This window comes from Podarcis raffonei, chromosome 8 (assembly GCF_027172205.1).
Source record: "Podarcis raffonei isolate rPodRaf1 chromosome 8, rPodRaf1.pri, whole genome shotgun sequence".
NCBI classification, from domain to species: Eukaryota; Metazoa; Chordata; class Lepidosauria; order Squamata; family Lacertidae; genus Podarcis; species Podarcis raffonei.
Window position 1 is genome coordinate 83,514,707 of NC_070609.1, and position 21,440 is coordinate 83,536,146.

General features: G+C 47.4%; 1 protein-coding gene across 5 annotated transcripts in view; it reads right to left on the bottom strand.

Annotated features, from left to right (window-relative positions):
* The window catches only part of CUX2 (cut like homeobox 2), a 269,659-nt gene that overhangs the window by 65,893 nt on the left and 182,326 nt on the right, over nt 1–21,440 (bottom strand). For all 5 annotated transcript variants that reach the window (XM_053401252.1, XM_053401250.1, XM_053401251.1 and 2 more), the window contains exon 4: nt 12,288–12,366. In XM_053401252.1, coding sequence (XP_053257227.1) covers nt 12,288–12,366 — 79 coding nt within the window. The remainder of the gene's footprint in view (nt 1–12,287; nt 12,367–21,440) is intronic.

Consider the following 21,440-nt stretch of genomic DNA (forward strand, 5'->3'; position numbering starts at 1 on the left):
AGACCAGGTGAGCTTTTGATCTAATCCAGCAAGACTATTCTTAGGTTTGAGCAATGCCCATGACTCTGTCACACTAAGGGAATAAGTGCCTACAGAGGGTGGTGAATACAGCACAAGATATTATGGGCTGTCCCGTGAATCCGCTGGATGGAATAGCGGGAGAACGTTGCCTCAGGAGTGTGAGGAAAATTCTCAGGGATGATTCACAGCCTGGCCGGCACTTTCTTGATCTCCTGCCCTTGGGCAGAAGATATAGAAGCATGATTAGTCGCACCAACAGGGTAAAGAACAGCTTCTATACGTGGGCTGTTATGCTGCTGAATGAAAAGATAACAACAGGGCAACTGACTTTCGGGTTTGGTTTGACTGCATTCGATGGAACGTTCACAGGAAGAGACCAAACTCAGTGAAGTCGGTCTTTGAAGCAAGCCTTGCTATCTAGATCACCTATTTGACGTCCGGCCATGAGGAGGTGCTGTTGAACATCACTTGCAACCCCCAATTTATTCTGGAAACAGTTTTTGCATCAACCAGAAAAAAGGTATGGTGGGGGGGGGGAATGACTTTCCCCTTCTCTGTTCAAGTCAGCCTTTTGGGTAATAAAGTATTGACTCTGTAGGGCTTCCAGGAAAACACACACACACACACACACACACACACACACACACACACACACACACACAATGCAGGTGGATGAAGAAGAAAATAAAATGCATTTTGACAATGTCTTGTGAAACAAGGGGATTGCTAGGTACTTCATAGACTAAGGGTACAAAGCCATGGCAAAAATTTGCATAAAATTGTGTATGCTAATAGATGCAAATTTAGGTCTCTAAGCAAATTAAGACAGCAGTTGGTTGGAGTCTCACTAGATTGGCTACCCTACGAGCAAGTTTTCTTTATTTTTATAAATATACCCACCAAAGAGAGCCTGCAATCCTAAATCCCATTTACCAGGGAATAAGTCCCATTGAACTGTATAAGGCTTACTTCCAAATAGGCAGTTACGACTGTGCTGTTAGTCAGGTCCATTCATTTGAATGGATCTACTCTGAGCGTAACTAATGTTGGATGCAAGTACCAGAAGGATCACCTCCTTCCACACAGGGTTTTCCTAGGGTAATTCCATCACCCTCAGAAGCTTGGGGTGTTGGCGACCCAGGAGAGGGCCATCTCTACTGCAGCCCCTCCCCACAGAGGTTTGTTTCTGCAGTATGCAGCTCTTTACCTGGCCTTCGACACCTGTTTTCAGGACCCACCCTCTTCCTGTGACTGTGATTTGTTTTAAACTGTTTCAGATACTTTAAATTGTTGTAGCCTGTTCTGAGACCTGATGCATTGTTTATTTTTAGTTTAGTTTATAAGAAGAGGAGAAGGGGCAGAAATTCCCATGCCCGGCAGAAAAGACTCCCCATCCAGCCTCACCCGCTAACAACACTCCTGTTGCAAAGGAACAGATATGCCCAGAGCCCTGCTGACGTACATTTCAGCCTTGACAAAAACTCATCTCTCTCTCTCTCTCTCTCTCTCTCTCTCTCTCTCTCTCTCTCTCTGTGTGTGTGTGTGTGCGCACACACACACACACACACACACACACACACACGAATGAAACCTCAAACCATGCTGTTGATTTTAACTAAACTGCAATTTTCGGAGTGCTCAATATGGCAATTTGTGAGGGTAGAGGTTTCTCGGATGCATTTGCTGCCCTAGTGGGACAAATTGCTTCTGGGCCTAGTCAGACACTGGGAAACCTCTGTTAATCCACCTGAAGCAGGGATAACCCACTCCCAGGGATCTGGAATGATGGGAGTTGTAGTTCATCAACATCTGGAGGGCACCATGTTGGCGACCCATGACACACCATTCATGCAGCCAAACTCCCTCACATGAGAGGTCCGGCTGGCTCCCTCCTGGTTATCCCACCACCTATTTCTCACCTGTTCTCTAAACCAAAGAGTCCCAAATGCCGCAATCTTTCCTCATAGGAGAGTTGCTCCACCCCCATGGTCATTTTGGTTGCTGGAACTTTTCCAAACTGTGCATTTCATTAAAAGCCCGGCTAACTTTTCCTCAAATGGCCGCATAGCAGTGTGATAGGGCACGTCCTTTGCATGCATAGATAGCTCCAGGTTCAGTCCCTTCTCCACACTTGAGAGCTGCTGTCAATCAGAGTAGACAACAATGGTGTCCCAATCCATGGGGATACTCACCTGTGCAGACAGGTGTTGGCCCAAGCAAGGAGGACACCATAGTTCCAGAATTCTAGGCAGAAAAGAAAGTGAAGGTGGCAAGATCAGCACCTTGGAGAGGGACCTAGGTGTGAGTTTCAGAACCAGGGTTAGTGATCCTGCCGCTGAGGCAGATCCTGAAAGTTGTCCCAGCAGTATCCTGAAGCAACAGGCAGATCTTCAAAGCCTGGGCTAGGTATGGTTGGTGGCTGGTCCCAGACTTTGGAGCTCCCTTCCTAGGGAAGTTAGACTGGCTCCTCCTTGTTGTCCTTCCGCTGGCAGGTGAAGGCTTTCTTATTCCAAGAGGCTTTTAGGAACTGACTGCTTTTAAGGAAAGAGATGGTGCTGTGATATTTGTATTGAAATTATCTGCATGCTTTAACACACACACACACACACACACACACACACACACTTTAATTATTTGTGTTTAACCGCTTATGAACTGTTTCCCCCCCATGTTTTTAGCCACTTCTATTTTATCTGTAGTGGGACGCGGGTGGCGCTGTGGGTTAAACCACAGAGCCTAGGACTTGCCGATCAGAAGGTCGACGGTTCGAATCCCCGTGACGGAGTGAGCTCCCGTTGCTCGGTCCCTGCTCCTGCCAACCCAGCAGTTCGAAAGCACCTCAAAGTGCAAGTAGATCAATAGGTACCGCTCCGGTGGGAAGGTAAACGGCGTTTCCGTGTGCTGCTGTGGTTCGCCAGAAGCGGCTTAGTCATGCTGGCCACATGACCCGGAAGCTGTACGCCGGCTCCCTTGGCCAATAAAGCGAGATGAGCACCTCAACCCCAGAGTCGGCCACGACTGGACCTAATGGTCAGGGGTCCCTTTACCTTTACCTATTTTATCTGTAAGCAGCCTTGAGTCCTTGTTTGGGGAAAAGGTGGGGTATTACATCATCATCATCATGCCCCATGAATGCTACATGTGATTAGTCATAGTGATGGTGCCTTCCTCTGTAGCAACTGGCTTCTTCAAGCTGTTGGGTGGTCTCCTAAGGGCCTCCCTAATCCCCCAATAAATCTGTGGACCAACAGTATGTCCCCCTGGGGTTCGGGGGATGAGATATGGGCTCCAAATGGGATGAACCAGGGGGTGGATCCATCTCCTCCTGGGGCGCCTCATTGGCCGACTTTGCCTCCAAGGATTCTTTGGGGCCATGACAGCTGGGCTGCATGGGCAAAGACTCTCTGTCTCGGTGTCTTCGGCCAATCTCACTTTTCTGGGGTGCTCAAATCTTTTTTCCTCACGGCTCACTAGTTTGCAAGCCTGCTTTCTGCCCACCTCTGTTGTCTCTTTTCAAAATGAAGAAGTGACGCAGAAATCAACCAGACAATTGCTGGCCTCTTTTTAGAAGGCATAAAAAGGTAAAGGGGACCCCTGACCATTAGGTCCAGTCGTGGCCGACTCTGGGGTTGCGGCGCTCATCTCGCTTTACTGGCCGAAGGAGCCGGCGTACAGCTTCTGGGTCATGTGGCCAGCATGACTAAGCCGCTTCTGGCGAACCAGAGCAGCGCACGGAAACGCTGTTTACCTTCCCGCCGGAGCGGTACCTATTTATCTACTTGCACTTTGACGTGCTTTCGAACTGCTAGGTGGGCAGGAGCAGGGACTGAGCAACGGGAGCTCACCCCGTCACGGCATAGAAGCTTCCATAACAAATCCTGTATCTCTCCCCTTGCCTCTTGTACATTAACTGTTCCTTTTGAAAGGACTTTGTGGTGTTGCTAATCCTGATCTTAGCAAGACCCACCTGGGCTCTGTTCACCATCTTTCAATGTCCTGCCTCCATCAAGAGACCCTTCACACTGCACGGTCGCCCCACGTTAACAAATGCCTTCACACGCCACTTGCAATTAATGCAGCCCAATGACATCACACCCTAAACAGTATCGGGTATTACAATACTGAGCTTTTGGAAGACATTTCCCTCTCCTTTTTAAATGTTGCCTTACCCCCAACAACACCCTAAGAGGCATGTTCATAATGAAGAACAATGTAGAGGAGCTGCCTCTACACTCCACAGGTTCAAATATAACACATGCACATGTGAACTCAACCACAGTAGCCCCAACTAACAAATTTCTGGCAGAGGTTTGTATGTGCAAAAGCAGCCAGATTACAGCACACAGATGAAAGTCCTGCTTCTCCTCTGCCTAACCTGTTTTCTCCTGCAGCTGGGGACAAGAACAGAATATAAGAGCTCCCCGGCTGAAACAAGCTCCTGGGATAATGATAATAATAATAATAACACCAACACCACCAACAACAATAATAAAATAAAATAAAAAATAAAATAAAATTTTATTTTATTTTATTTATATCCCGTCCTCCCCAGCCAAAGCTGGGCTCAGAGCAGCTAACAACAGTAAAATGATACAACATTCAAAAATCATTTCATTATAAAATCAGTTCAAATCAGATTAATGGCAACCATTGGGCTAGAGTTCTGTGAGGATTGCCAAAGGAGGGGGTCAGGCTGTGCCCTGGCCATAGGCCTGGTGGAACAGCTCTGTCTTGCAGGCCCTGCGGAAAGATGTCAAGTCCCGCAGGGCCCTGGTCTCTTGTGACAGAGCGTTCCACCAGATTGGAGCCACAGACGAAAAAGCCCTGGCTCTGGTTGAGGCCAGCCTAACCTCTCTGTGGCCTGGGACCTCCAAGATGTTTTTGTTTGAAGACTGTAAGGTCCTCCGTGGGACATACCAGGAGAGACGGTCCCGTAGGTACGAGGGTCCTAGGCCATATAATTTCATTACGCGAGGCCCTTGCAAATATATTGCCAGAATCTTGAGGTCTAGAATCTTGAAAGTTGGGATCCCAAGGAAGCTGAATCCTGGCCCCTATTATGTTGCGTGCATCCCACATATTCCTAGCCCTGCCCTTTCTTAACAAGTTACTTTCTCCAACAAGTCTCCCCACCCCCATGAAAGCTAAAACACAATGAAGAAATCATCCATCACCACCGTGCAAGTCAAAAGGGAGGCTTAAATCAAACCATCCTCGACAACAATGACATTAATTATGCTTTTAACACGATTTTACTGCTTCCCTTCCCTGCCACCCTCCCAGCCCAACGCAGACACACACCCGTCCCTCTCCTCCATGCCACATCTGTCTGAACAATATCAAGAAGATTTATGATTTTTTCCCTTCTTCCCGTAATTACAGACACACAAGCCCGGGCTCACTTTATCAAAATACTTGCTGAGGTTTGCATTGGCAGAAGCCATTCAAAACACACACACACACACACACACACACACACAACCAAAGAAACACACCACCCCTCGAAGAAATCTGTCTAAAAAAGTGTTGAATCAGGAACTTGTTTGTTGCTTCTGAAATGTTCTACAAAGAATTTGCTTGTCAACAAATATACATGTATTTATAGGTGGAATACCTGCAGGGAAAGATTCATTCTGGGGGAGAGGAGTTTCCTGGGAAAAAGGAGCAAGGGTTCATTGGGAAATTGCAGTGTGTTGCGGGTTTGTGTGTGACCCATCGCAGAGCATATAGTCCTTATAGTTTCATGCTCCATGTTGAAACTTAATGACAGGGGAGGGAACAGACATACACCCGCTTTGCCCAAACTCCTAACTGCCTGGAAAATGAATTAACATCCTCGCAAAAGCTCTCTTGCAGATCTCTGGCAGTTAGGAGCTCAGCAGACTCAGCTAAGCGGCACACTGGCAGGTCAGGGTTTGGTTCCGGGGCAAGGAGGTCAGTGGAGGACTGATCTGGCCAGAGACTCTGGTGGGGTCAGACGCAGAAACAGACTGAAGAGTGTGCCATGTCCTTGCAGCTGACCCTTTGTGCAGCAAAAGTGGTCACCTTGATCAGGAAAGGAGAAAAGGCGGACTGGCCAATTGAGCACCATTCTACTGCCAGCCAATCATAAGAGGCAATGCTGTCTATTTCTAAATTTCTATTGGTGACTGAGTGGACCCTGAGCATGGGCACAGTCATGGACCATCACAGCGCTGGATTATATAATAAGTAGACTAAGCATGTGTTCGAAAAGCACGCCAAAAAGTGCAAGTAGATCAATAGGTACCACTCTGGCGGGAAGGTAAGCGGCGTTTCCGTGTGCTGCTCTGGTGTCAGTGTTCCGTTGCACCATGCTGGCCACATGACCCGGAAAAAAAATAAATAATAATAATAATAATAAATTTTATTTATACCCCGCCCTCCCCAGCCGAAGCCGGGCTCAGGGCGGCTAACAACAATAAAACAATACAAAAATACAACACAAACAACACTCTAAAATCATTCATTATAAAATTAATTAAATTCAAGCCACTGGCCACCATTGGGCCAGAGCTCCGTGAAGATTGCCGAGGGAGGGAGTCAGGCTGTGCCCTGGCTAAAGGCCTGGCGGAACAGCTCTGTCTTGCAGGCCCTGCGGAAAGATGTCAAGTCCCGCAGGGCCCTAGTCTCTTGTGACAGAGTGTTCCACCAGGTCAGAGCCACAGCCGAAAAAGCCCTGGCTCTAGTTGAGGCCAGCCTAACTTCTCTGTGGCCTGGGACCTTCAAGATGTTTTTATTTGAAGACCGTAAGTTTCTCTGTGGGGCATACCAGGAGAGGCGGTCCCGTAGGTACGAGGGTCCTAGGCCGTATAGGGCTTTAAAGGTTAAAACCAGCACCTTAAACCTGATCCTGTACCCCACCGGGAGCCAGTGCAGTTGATATAGCACCGGATGAATGTGATCTTGCAGCGAAGACCCCGTAAGGAGTCTCGCTGCAGCATTGTCTGTGGACTGTTTGTCCAACTGTCTGTGGACAAACGCTGGCCCCTTCGGCCTGTAAAGCGAGATGAGCGCCGCAACCCCAGAGTCGTTCACGACTGGACTTAACTGTCAGGGGTCCCTTTACCTTTACCCAAGGATGTGTTTAAGGCACCAGGAAACAACAACAACATATTTATATGCCATCCATTTGACTGGGTTGCTCCAGCCACACTGGGCAACTTCCAACAAATTAAAGCAAAGCAGGGGCACTGCCGAAAATGAGAAATTATTGAAAGATTTTGTCATTTGGCATCCCCCCCCCAAAAAACCCCCCCACATGAAAACTATAAATCAGAACTCTGTGAGACTTTTTTACACCCCACTTTCCCTGGTCTCCTTTTATCACTTCCTCCCACCTAAACCAGGGGGGCGTTCTACTAACATAAATCAAACTAATGCAAGGGAATCAGATCTTGTCATGTGTGGCACATGATAACCAACATTGCAGCATGCCATGTAAGCTTTGCACCATTTTGAAAAACAAAATGTTATTTTTAGTATTTTTATTTTGAGTTGTATACGGGGCAGGTGCTTTAATCTTCCCGCTCCTTAGGGCCTCCAAAGGTCTTAATCGGGTGGTACATAAATGTAATACATTGTAATAATAATAAATACAAGAATTAAATAAAGGCAAGGGAACTGAACACAAGAATCAGCCCCCCAAAGTCAAAGGATCACGATAACTACAAAACAAACCAATTCCGAGCACTGCTGACATATCCAGTCTTTGGCATTCTAGTCCCAAAACCCAAACAAGCATTGCCACTTTTTCATCAATACTATCAGAGCTATTTCGTCTTTGAGCCACTTCTGTTAATTTATTCATAGCTGCAATTTTGAGTATTTGTTCGTTTCTGCAAAAGGTCTTTTTTCTCACTGTTGGATAACCCCGAATGTTCCTAATCAGAATATTCATTGGAACCTCTTGTGAGCAGAGTGTTCTGATCAAATCTTAGGACCTCTTTTGTCCTTGCAGATAATATAAGAGCTGCCACACTGGACTGGACACATATGAAGAAAACTAAAACAAACAAAGATGGAATGAATTTACAGAGACGGTAAACGGAGCTGCAATATATTTAGGTTGCAATCCTTCAGAGTTACTTCAGAGTAACTCCTGCTGAACTCAGTGCCGTTTACCGTATTTTTTGCTCTATAAGACGCACCAGACCACAAGACACACCAAGTTTTTGGAGGAGGAAAACAAGAAAAGAAATATTCTGAATCTCAGAAGCCAGAACAGCAAGAGGGATCGCTGTACAGTGAAAGCAGCAATCCCTCTTGCTGTTCTGGCTTCTGGGATAGCTGTGCAGCCTGCATTCGCTCCATAAGACACACACACACATTTCCCCTTACTTTTTAGGAGGGGAAAAGTGAGTCTTATAGAGCAAAAAATACGGTACTTCTGAGTGTAGAAGCATATAGGAATCGGATTGCAGTGAAACCATTTACAAGAAGGAATGAAAAATATTTTAATCAACATCGGCAGAGAACTAGAGCTCCACCCTCAGCTTCAAACAATGGAACCTTTCTGAGCCCCCTCACTGACTTCTGACATACAATCAGGCATAGCTCACCTGTTTGCAAGCTAATCTTCACAGCCATGAGGACTAGGAAGTTGTTTCCCCTCTGGATTTCAAATTCCAAAATCTGGGCTTGCAAGTTGTAAAAGAAAGGTGGATAAACACTGCTCCTGCTTCACAGCTCCATAATCCTTTTGTCAAACGCACACGGATGCTACTCACAACAAGGAATACCTGAGAGGTATGGCCATATGCATCGCAACACTTCCAACCCACCCCCGAACCCATCAAATCTAAATTCCATTGTCTGCCCCTTTGCTGTGAAGGGAGTTCAGTCATCTTAGTTAACTTGCTGTCAAAGAGACAAGCGCGGATCACGGCAGCATTATTACCAGGCGAGAGCAAATGTATTCCTTTTTTATTGTCAAGACAGATTTGGCTCAGGCACTGAAATACAGCGATAGCAAAAGATGTTTCCTCTTGTCTGTTCTGCTACCTCTTCAAAAAGAACACGGGGGACACCAGCTCACCGCGAGCCCTTCCTGCCATGCAGGGAGCGATAGGCGAGACCCGACGCAGCGGGGAAAATGAAGTCAGAAACGCCAGAGGGGCAGGTGGAGAGATGGATGCTCAGTGATAAAACCACTCTGGCAAAACTTTGCAAATGTCCAAATGCCCACACCCAGGAAAAGACAATTTCAGTGACCACCTATCAGTTAGGTTTGCCAACTTTAATGGGACAAAAAAAATGTGTCACTGATTAGTCAGGCAACATTATTATTACTGTTACTGGGAGAAATTCAGCATAGCGCTAAGAAGATTGTTCCATCAGCCCAAGGATTTCTGCTAACCCAATGGAATGATCTACTTTCTCCTCCAGGGGTTTTCCCGGCACCTCTAAGCCAAGCCAATTTTACTTTTGGAGGGGGCTGCAAGGGAGGGGGGAGAGGGGGAAAATCCCTGTTGCATTAGAAGTCCTTGTGCGTGCTTCTGCTGGTACGACTAGTTAGCTGAACCTGGCCTATCATCGTATAATATGAATATATAATATACTTACTATATAATATATATGATACAGTCCGATCATATCTTATGCATGATTAAGCTGCACAATTTCGACCTTGTGTGGCTGAATGCTGGCTGGCTGCAATTGTGCAAATTAATTGCACTCAAGGTAACAAGCTGAAAAGTTAATTTTGTGCTGGGTTTTCCTGGCATGGAAACAGCTTTTGCGTTTCCCTCCTTGCTTATCGGCCTCTGGGATGCTCTCCTGAGATCTGGCAGGAACTCAGAGGGACTCGCGATATCTTGCAAGCCTCCCAGAGCCTGGTAAGCTTTGGCAGAAAGCTTAAAAGTTCTCTGTTTTGCTTTGGGGGGGGCATAGCTCATCTTGTGCAATGGCTCTGGAAGGACAGTCACACAGGGGTGGTTTGAGTATACAGTGGTACCTCGGGTTAAATACTTAATTCGTTCCGGAAGTCCGTTCTTAACCTGAAACTGTTCTTAACCTGAAGCACCACTTTAGCTAATGGGGCCTACCACTGCTGCCATGCAGCTGCCACATGATTTCTGTTCTCATCCTGAAGCAAAGTTCTTAACCCAAGGTACTATTTCTGGGTTAGCAGGGTCTGTAACCTGAAGCATCTGTAACCTGAAGCGTATTGTCAGGGAACTGCCATCGGAACTAGCGGAGGAGGCGAGGCTCCACAAGGATGCTGGAGAGGGGCCAAGCAGGGAGAGAGGCAGGTCTCCGGCTGGGGAAGAAAATCAGCGCAACACCAGGGATAGAGGGGGGCCGATGGCGGAAGCAGAGAGGAGGCTCCAGGACTCTTCGCAGGAGACCAGCGAGGAGAGCACAGGTCCTCCGCTGCCCACACCCACCCTGCGCAGAAGACTTCCGCGCAGGGAAAGTAGGCGGCGACTTGGCGTCAAAGAACTTCTTTGCTGGAAGAGGTTCAAGAAACGCCCACTGACGGATTCTGCCAGCGACTGAACAGCCACGGAGTGGATGGCTGTCCAGCGAGAAACTGTTTAACCAGGCAACCTAGCCCAGAGCGGTGGTAACTTACGCACAAGCAACCCCTAAAGCCATTACACGTATATTTTGTCTCCCTGCTTATTTAACTTATATGCAGAATTCATCATGTGAAAGGCTGGGCTGGATGAATCCCTAGCCGGAATTAAGATTGCCGGAAGAAATATCAACAACCTCAGATATGCAGATAACACAACCTTGATGGCAGAAAGTGAGGAGGAATTAAAGAACCTTTTAATGAGGGTGAAAGAGGAGAGCGCAAAATATGGTCTGAAGCTCAACATCAAAAAACGAAGATCATGGCCACTGGTCCCATCACGTCCTGGCAAATAGAAGGGGAAGAAATGGAGGCAGTGAGAGATTTTACTTTCTTGGGCTCCATGATCACTGCAGATGGTGACAGCAGTCACGAAATTAAAAGACGCCTGCTTCTTGGGAGAATGGCAATAACAGGCCTAGACAGCATCTTGAGAAGTAGAGACATCACCTTGCCAACAAAGGTTCGTATAGTTAAAGCTATGGTTTTCCCAGTAGTGATGTATGGAAGTGAGAGCTGGACCATAAAGAAGGCTGATCGCCGAAGAATTGATGCTTTTGAATTATGGTGCTGGAGAAGACTCTTGAGAGTCCCATGGACTGCAAGAAGATCAAATGCATCCATTCTTAAGGAAATCAGCCCTGAGTGCTCACTGGAAGGACAGATCGTGAAGCTGAGGCTCCAGTACTTTGGCCACCTCATGAGAAGAGAAGACTCCCTGGAGAAGACCCTGATGTTGGGAAAGATGGAGGGCAGAAGGAGAAGGGGACGACAGAGGACGAGATGGTTGGATAGTGTTTTCGAGGTTACCAGCATGAGTTTGACCAAACTGTGGGAGGCAGTGGAAGACAGAAATGCCTGGCGTTCTCTGGTCCAGGGGGTCACGAAGAGTCGGACACGACTAAACGACTAAACAACAACAACAACAAACCTGAGGTACCACTGTACGTGCTTTTGCATCGACACCCCCCCCCAACACAACCCCTGTGCAATATGGGATCATACTGTGTAATAGTAATTTTAATATGTATTGTATAATATCATCACAATAATATATGTACTTATAGCAGGCATAGGCAAACTCGGCCCTCCAGATGTTTTGGGACTACAACTCCCATCATCCCTGAGAACTGTTAGCTAGGGATGATGGGAGTTGTAGTCCCAAAACATCTGGAGGGCCGAGTTTGCCTATGCCTGACTTATAGAAACAACAGCCAGACAGCATCTTAGAACAGGAATTCTCACTTCACATTCACCCAGGAGGGGGTCTACTGTGACGTAACAAAACATGCCTTCAAATAAGGACTAAGTTAGAACTTAGCAAATATTCACCACCACAAGGACTAGCAACTTTCAAAAATAAAATCGGAGAGATCCAAACCGACTCCGGGTGCTGAGGAAATCTGGAAGGCCCCCAGCAAGCAGCTCTGATGACACACAAAAGTAGGAAGTAAGTATCCACTGCAAGGAGTAAAAAGGCCTGTTTTGTGGTTATCATTTTCATGGCACCACTAATATAAAAAGAGGCTTGGGCACCTTTTCCACAGCAAAGGAGTCCTGAGGATGCTCCTGTGAGCAATGGTTTCTGGATAATCATAACTAGGCGCTCAGAACAACATTTCTGCCCTTTTGGAAGCAATTTCGCGAAAGGCGCCAAGGCGAACCATACCTGGAGCTTCAATCAGTTGCTTGTAAACACTCAGGAATGCTGCTTCTGCTTCTTTGCTTCTTTTACTAAGAGCAACCACCTGAGGGGAAGATAAAAATAACAGTAACAAAAACCACGCAGGAACCATCAAGGGAAATGCAGTTTTCTCCCGCAAAGTTGTGCTCTCAGGTGAAGACGCTGCAAATCGGACAGCCCAAGACAGCTTGGGTGCCGGAGGCAGAACCACCCTGAAGGTGGTAAAAGAACATAATAAATTAAGGAATTTATTATTTAATGAATGCCCTGTTTCCTCAGTCTTGCAGTGAGGTGTAGTGGTCAGTGTCAGAAGAGGACCATGAAGCATGAGGTTAAAATTCTTGTTTTGTCCCTATCTCACCTCACCTCACCGGGCTCTGGAGGGATGAGGGGGCGAACAATTTCTGCCTCCCTGAGCACCTAGAACAGGGGTCAAAAAACTTTTTAAGCAGGGGGCTGGTCCACTGTCCCTCAGACCTTGTGGTGGGCCAGACTATATTTTGGAAAAAAAAATATGAACAAATTCCTATGCCCCACAAATAACCCAGAGATGCATTTTAAATAAAAGGACACATTCTACTCATGTAAAAACATGCTGATTCCTGGACCGTCCGCAGGCCGGATTGAGAAGGCGATTGGGCTGCCTCTGGCCCCCGGCCCCCATGTCCTAGACGAAGGCCAAAACTAGGACTAGGCCCTGTTTCTAGGAATAGGCGACCCTTCTCCTAGGCTTACATTAAAATATCAATTGGTTTTACACCAGTTTAAGGGTGCATCTACACACCATACATTTAAAGCACCAGGAGAACACTTTGAACAGTTATGGCAGTGCTTTTTTTCAAAAAAGAAAAAGTAAAAAGTTGAGGGGTACTCTCATTTTCCTACTCATATTGAAATACAGTGGTACCTCGGGTTAAGAACTTAATTCGTTCCGGAGGGCCGTTCTTAACCTGAAATTGTTCTTAACCTGAAGCACCACTTTGGCTAATGGGGCCTCCTGCTGCCGCCACGCTGCTGGAGCACGATTTCTGTTCTTATCCTGAAGCAAAGTTCTTAACCCAAGGTACTATTTCTGGGTTAACGGAGTCTGTAACCTGAAGTGTATGTAACCTGAGGTACCACTGTAATGCCCTCAATGAGGCCAAACTTAGATTCACAAAATGTTTAGGGGTATGTGTACCCCTGCATACCCCCCCCCCCCCAGAAAAAAGCACTGGCTTCCCCAAAGAATCTTGGGAACTGTAGTTTGTTTGTTTGTTTTTATTTGAAGTTCAGGGAAGTTTTTAGGGTGTATTGCGCTTTTACTGTATATTTTTTATCGGGAGCTGCACAGTGTGGCTGGGGTAGCCCTGTCAGATGGGCGACATAGATATAATAAATTACTATCATTTTACAGTGGTGCCTCGCAAGACGAAATTAATTCGTTCCGCAAGTTTTTTCTTCTTGCGAGTTTTTCGTCTTGCGAAGCACGGTTTCCCATAGGAATTGCATTGAAAATCAATTAATGCGTTCCTATGGAGACCGCTTGCCAGGCTGGCGGTGCGGAGAAGGGCTTTTCTCCCCACCGCAAGCCTTCAGGACAGGTCCGGGAACAGAGGGGAAGGCGAGCAGCGCTTCTCCTCTGTTCCCGGGGCTTGCGGTGGGAGGAGGGTTTTTCCTCCCCACCGCCAACATTCAGAACAGCATTCTGAATGTTGGCGGTGGGAAGGAAAACCCTCCTCCCACCGCAAGTCTTCAGGACAGCCATCCGAAGGCTGGCGCGGGGAGAAGGTCTCTCCGCCCCACTGCCAGCCTTCGGAGCAGCCTTCCGAAGGCTGGCAGCGGGAGGAGGTCTCTCCGCCCCACCGCCAGTCTTCGGAGGAGGTCCGAGGACAGTGGGGAAGACGCGCTGCGCTTCCCCGCTGTCCCGGAGATTTCCCTATGGGCTTTCGTCTTGCGAAGGAAGCCCATAGGGAATTTCGTTTTGCGAAGCGCCTCCAAAACGGAAAACCCTTTCGTCTAGCGGGTTTTTCGTCTTGCGAGGCTTTCGTCTTGCGGGGCACCACTGTATCTTCTATATTGAAAGATAAAGAATACAGAATTGCAAGTGCACAGAGTAAGACAAGACACAGAAAGAAGAAGAAAAGAAATAGTGCCCATGTAGAAAACAAAAAAGAACAGCAACAAAAATTTGTATACACTGCAAAAAGAGAGATAATGTTATTGTACGGTAGTTAACCAGTTGTTAGGAGACCCCCCTATTGCCCTCTCCCCAAGTTACAATTCCCAGAGTGGTGTAACAATCAGTCCCTCTTCACAGGGAATTCTGTACATCAGTGTTTCCCAACCTTGGGTCTCCAGCTGTTTTTGGACTGCAACTCCCATCATCTCTAGCTAGCAGGACCAGTGGTCAGGGATGATGGGAGTTGTAGTCTAAAAACAGCTGGAGACCCAATAATAATAATAATAATAATAATAATTTATTATTTATACCCCGCCCATCTGGCTGAGTTTCCCCAGCCACTCTGGGCGGCTCCCAATCAAGTGTTAAAAACAGTACAGCGTTACATATTAAAAACTTCCCTGAACAGGGCTGCCTTAAGATGTCTTCTGAATGTCAAGTAATTATTTATCTCTTTGACATCTGATGGGAGGGCATTCCACAGGGCAGGCGCCACTACCGAGAAGGCCCTCTGCCTGGTTCCCTGTAGCCTCACTTCTCGCAATGAGGGAACCACAAGAAGGCCCTCGGCGCTGGATCTCAGCGTCCGGGCTGAACGATGGGGGTGGAGACGCTCCTTCAGGTATACTGGACCAAGGCCGTTTAGGGCTTTAAAGGTCAGCACCAACACTTTGAATCGTGCTCGGAAACGTACTGGGAGCCAATGCAGATCTCTCAGAACCGGTGTTATGTGGTCCCGGCGGCCACTCCCAGTCACCAGTTTTCCAAGGTTGGAAAACACTGCTGTACATTGTAGCTCTGCAAGGGGAATATGAGGGGGTCCTAAAAATACTCAGCACCCTTAACAAACACTCCCAGGATTCTTTGGAAGAAAGGCATGACAAATTAAAGTGGTATCATAGTGCTTTAAATATATGGTGTGGATGCGGCCTCAAAGTAGGGTTGCCATACGTCTGGGTTTTGCTGGACATGTCCTCTTTTGGGGGGCCAGCGTGCCCATCTGGGCAGATTTTTGAATTTAATAATAATAATAATAATAATAATAATAATAATAATAATAATAATAATATTCTGCCCTATACCTGCAGGTCTCAGGGCAGTTAACAGAATAAAATCAAAATATAAAACACAAAATCCACAATCAAAATAAAAACAGCCACCACCCTACCCCCCCAATTATTATTATTTTTAAGGACATAGGATGTCAATCAAATCAACCAAAGGCCTGGATAAAAAGGAACGTTTTTGCCTGCCATCTAAAGCTGTATAATGAAGGCGCCAGGCAAACTTCCTTGTGGAGAGCATTCCATAGACGGGACCACTGAAGTGCCTGGGTTTGGTTTTTTAAAATAATAATAATAAATAAATCTGGGGGGGCGGGGACGCTAGAGCCACACTTGGCCTTGCTCTTCGGAATATGGCAAGCCTACCCCAAAAACAATCATTTCCCTCCAGGGGGCGGGCGGTGCAGTGAATTCTCTATATTATTAATACTCCTTAGCCACCATCAGAGAATTACAGCTCCCTAGGGAGCAGGAATTAAAACCAGTTTAAGTTTCCTGTCCCTCGGGCATCTTTTGCCTGTTGTGAGAGACAGAATCTTTGGGTGACCCAAGATGGTTGCTATTCCTTTCTCCATCTCAAAAACTGAATGCCAACTCTGCAACCATCTATTTTTAGCAACAGGCTGGCTTTTTATATTTTTACAAATGATGCCAGTTTTAACACATTTGGATTGTACTTGTCTTGGTGCTTGCATGCTGCTTTGTGAAGATCCTCTTGCTTAAAAAGCAGGTTATAAATTTGTTATACCTAACTTTTTACAGAGATCAACTTTAGCAACGTGATGATGACAAAAAGGAAGAAACAAGGAGCCATCTCTCTTGAAGAACAAGCCAAAATCTTGGGTGAGTTTTTAATCTCATTTCAGGATTTTCTAGTAGTACAAATTTAAAATACACACACGCAAACCTGAAAGTTGCTTGTTTTCCCCCCTTCCAAATTTGGGCTTCACAACTGAATTGCTGTTTAGTCGTTCAGTCGTGTCCGACTCTTCATGACCCCATGGACCAGAGCACGCCAGGCACTCCTGTCTTCCACTGGTCAGACTCATGTTTGTAGCTTTGAGAACACCGTCCAACCATCTCGTCCTCTGTCGTCCCCTTCTCCTTGTGCCCTCCATCTTTCCCAACATCAGGGGCTTTTCCAGGGAGTCTTCACTTCTCATGAGGTGGCCAAAGTATTGGAGTCTCAGCTTCAGGATCTGTCCTTCCAGTGAGCACTCAGGGCTGATTTCCTTAAGAATGGAGAGGTTTGATCTTCTTGCAGTCCATGGGACTCTCAAGAGTCTCCTCTAGCACCAGAATTCAAAAGCATCCATTCTTCTGCGATCAGCCTTCTTTATGGTCCAGCTCTCACTTCCATACATCACTACTGGGAAAACCATGGCTTTAACTATACGAATCACAATTGAATAGAAACGGCCTACTCTGTATAGCGAAACTTGCTTTTGCAGCTCAACAAAGATAACCCAGCGTGATTTCAACCCATGTCTTCCCTTTGTTGTTGATGTATTGGAGGGGAGGGCCGGGGGGCTGGCGCTGGATAGAAGATTCCTTCAGCCCCCCCCCTTCCCTCTTCTCTGTAATCCACGTGGTCAGCAAAATCTCACTCTCGGTGTGTGTGCTGCGCATCAAATCCCTTCCCCCAAACTGCCATTCAAACTGGCAGGAAGACCCAAGAAATAATTAATCTCCTCTAATTAGGTGCCAGGCAGGCAGGCTGGCCCCCTTTTCAACCCCCCTCCGATAGCCGGATGGGAGAGGAAGAAGTTAAAAAAAACACGAGCATCCATTCATATTCGGCGCTACATCCCATCAGTGGCATTGGAACAGTCCACCCAGTGGTGTCGCAACAGGGAGGGTGCGCCCCGGATGCCATGTCTGGGGGGGTGACAAGAAGGCACCCTGCGGGGGCTTGTGGTGGCATGACCAGCCATCACGCCACTACAGCCGCAGGTGGAGGATCCTCTGTTCACAACTGCAGCAGAAGATCCTGGTGCTAGCGGCAAACTGCTATGTGCAGCTCATGTGTGGCGTTGCATGCATGCGCTGTACATAGTGGTTTGCTGCTGGCGGGCTCGAGCATTGTACGGACGGCGGTGGGATCCAGCAGAGTATTCCGGCACCGTCCGTATGGCACTGGCGGCAAACCGCTATGTACAGCGCATGTGCAGTGTTGATATGTACAGCGCATGCGTCGTATGTAGCAATGCCGCACACGTGCCCTATGTAGCGATGCCCCACCCCGGGTGTCACGACGCCTCCGTTTGCCCCTGAGTCCACAATCACTGTACAAAGGCCCACCCCCCCCACCTCAAAAATGCATGTTCTATTCTGTCCCTTCAACAGCTTTGAAGTAGGCCGACGACTTTCGGGTGCAGAGTCCATACCCTCCAACACTCCTCAAATGAAAATAGGAACATTTTCCCCTGAGAAATGTAGGCTACATCGGCACAAAAGGGAGCAGGAAAAGGCAGCAGCTTGTGGCCTTTGTAACACGGGTCTTATGTCAGAGTGATATTTATTTATTTAATACAAAAGAACATCTTTTAAAGAATTGCTCAGCAATGCCAATTCCCCAATATGACCCCCCCCCATATCGCAGGTTGTGGGGAATGTGGCTGATGACAACCGTGCAGTGTAGCCCACTATTAAAATTGCTGTTCCAATACAAGGCTGAGGTGTGTTTGAATCCCTAGCTAAATATCCCACATAGAAAATGCACTTTAAGCTCCAGCAAAGGTCATTTTTACTTGAACTACGCTTCTGTCAGCCAGAGTTCTTCCTTCCAGCCTGCCACGTGAAAGCGCTGGGCTTTCTTGCCTTGCACACGGATGAGCTGCGCTTTTATTTTGTAATAAACAAAACTGTCCCCCTCATCATTGCAACACTAGGCGAAGTGCACCTGAGGAACTTCTGCCTTGCTTGGGTGCTCTTAAAGGAACAAAGACCCACTTCTTAATGCTATACAGCTCCAAGAATTCTCAAAGGCTCTGAGATTACGCCTGAAAGTTCCTTTGGTACCGTTGGACACAGTCCACCAGGCCCTGGAGATCTGAATACATTTAGAGTAGAGTAGTACCACCTCAGGGACGCGGGTGGCGCTGTGGGTTAAACCACAGAGCCTAGGACTTGCTGATCGAAAGGTCGGCGGTTCGAATCCACGCAACGGGGTGAGCTCCTGTTGTTCAGTCCCAGCTCCTGCCAACCTAGCAGTTCGAAAGCACCTCAAAGTGCAAGTAGATAAATAGGGACCGCTCTCCGGCGGGAAGGTAAACGGCGTTTCCGTGTGCTGCGCTGGTTCGCCAGAAGCGGCTTAGTCATGCTGGCCACATGACCCGGAAGCTGTCTGCGGACAAGCGCTGGCTCCCGGCCTCTTGAGCGAGATGAGCGCATAACCCCAGAGTCGGTCACGACTGGACCTGATGGTCAGGGGTACCTTTACCTTTACTACCACCTCATTTTCTATCTTCTCTGCATCATTTAGTCTGTTATCACCAGGTTGGGCAGTTTTCCTTTTGGGAGGAAGCAGGGGCCGGCCAGTTGTTTAGCCGTTCCACATCATGGGGTCCTCTGTGGATTGTGGAGGCTCCATGGGAGATACCCAACAGTGATCCTCAGCAAATCAGTCGATGTGGAAGTGGTTCACTGAACACAAAACAGTTGGAAATCCTTGGTATACAGCAGGGTAGCCAACACAGTGTTTTCAGATGTTGTTGGGCTACAACTTCCATCATCCTTGACCCTGGGCCAGGCTAGCTGGGGCTGATGAGAGTGGGAGTCCAACTATACGTGTAGGGCTCCATGTTGGCTACTGCTCCTGGTCTTAGAGGTCACGAGAAAGTAGGAAAAGCTCAGCTGGGTAAGGCCAGAGGTCCATCTGGCCTGCGCTCTACGTGGGGCTACCTTTGAAGGTGACCTGGAAACTACAACTAATCCAGAACGCGGCAGCTAGACTGGTGACTGGGAGCGGCCGCCGAGACCACATAACACCGGTCTTAAAAGAGCTACATTGGCTCCCAGTACGTTTCCGAGCACAATTCAAAGTGTTGGTGCTGACCTTCAAAGCCCTTGGTCCTGTATACCTGAAGAAGCGTCTCCACCCCCCTCGTTCTACCCGGACACTGAGGTCCAGCGCTGAGGGCCTTCTGGCAGTTCCCTCACTGCGAGAGGCCAAGTTACAGGGAACCAGGCAGAGGGCCTTCTCGGTAGTGGTGCCTTCTCTGTGGAACGCTCTCCCACCAGATGTCAAAGAGAACAACAACTACCAGACTTTTAGAAGACATCTGAAGGTAGCCCTGTTTGGGGAAGCTTTTAATGTTTGATGGATTATGGTATTTTAATATTTTGTTGGAAGCCGCCCGGAGTGGCTGGGGTAGCCCAGCCAGATGGGTGGGGACCGAACAAACAAACAAACAAACAAACAAATATAATAATAATAATAATAATAATAATAATAATAATAATAATTATTATTATTATTATTATTATTATTATTATTATGGCACCCTCCCAACCAGATGTCTCTGGGAAGCCCTCAGTGATTGGCTTCAACAACCCTCACCTTCTCTTTTAACACCCCCTGCCTCCACAGATTGCCTCAGAAAATGGGGTCAGTGGCTAATAGCCACCGAGAGACCCTTCATTATTCATGCTACATTTAGTGGCAGGTGAATTCCACCAGTCATGTATTGTGTGTGGGGGAAAATATTTCTTTTGTCGGTCATGAATCGAGGCATATGTGGTCAGTAGTCAATTCTGAATGCTTTGGGTTACAGACTCCTGCAAACACTTCAAGAAGGGTAAAAAGAAAAAGATTGAAAGATGGCCACAGCTACCCAGAGCTTCATTTTTCCTCCCCAAATACCACCTGGATAACATGTAAAACCAGAGAAGGTACAAATATTGCTGCTTCCGCCACCCAGAACAGCAGCATTCGAAACCGTGCCCGACGCCTCAGGCAAAATCGTTGACGCTCCTGTAATGTCACGCCATCATAAAACTTTAATGTGCCTTGAGTAGGTGAAAATTATAATTTAATGCCATGGCTTAAATAAAAAATCAAATTCCGCCTCTTCGTTCAAATATGTTTGTGGGGAGATAAGTCCCACCTCAGTTCTTCCTCAACCAGCCAGAACAACCAATGTCTTTAAGGAGAGTGTTGGGACATAAAAAAAGGCACAAACTTTCATTTCTGTACTTCACTTCCTAAATGTACGGATTAAATACATCTCCGTGCTCCTGGATTCAGATTGTCTCCAGAGAGAATGAGGCATAATAAAAATTATTTGTCATGCTAGTGAGATGGCACAGTGATTTTTCACTGAAAAATATGAAGGCTCAGGGGCGTTGTCAGGTCCCTGGGTGCACAATTTTTGAGGGGGCGCGAACCAGGTGACCCCAGCCTGGCCAGCCCAGTGCTCCTCTCCACCTCCAAGGGCCACATTGGCCAGCCAGGCTCCCCCCTGCATGGGAGGGCAGGTGACTCAGTGTGGTCCCACTTTACTCCACAGACGGTGGGGTCACGGCGACCTTGTGTGAAATCCGAGACAGCTGCTGCCAGTCAGTGCTGACAACAGTTATCTTAAAAATCCACGTGGGAGAACTTCCTGGGCATCTCGGCATTGCTTGGAAAGGAGGTGGGCATGGATGGGGGAAGCAGGATCCAAGTACTGTATTTTTCGCTCTATAAGACGCACCTAGTTTTTGGTGGAGGAAAACAAGAAAAAAAATATTCTGAACCCCAGAAGCCAGAACTGCAAGACGGATCGCTGCGCAGTGAAAGCAGCGATCCCTCTTGCTGTTCTGGCTTCTGGGATAGCTGTGCAGCCTGCATTCGCTCCATAAGACGCGCACACGTTCCCCCTTACTTTTTAGGAGGGAAAAAGTGAGTCTTATAGAGCAAAAAATACGGTA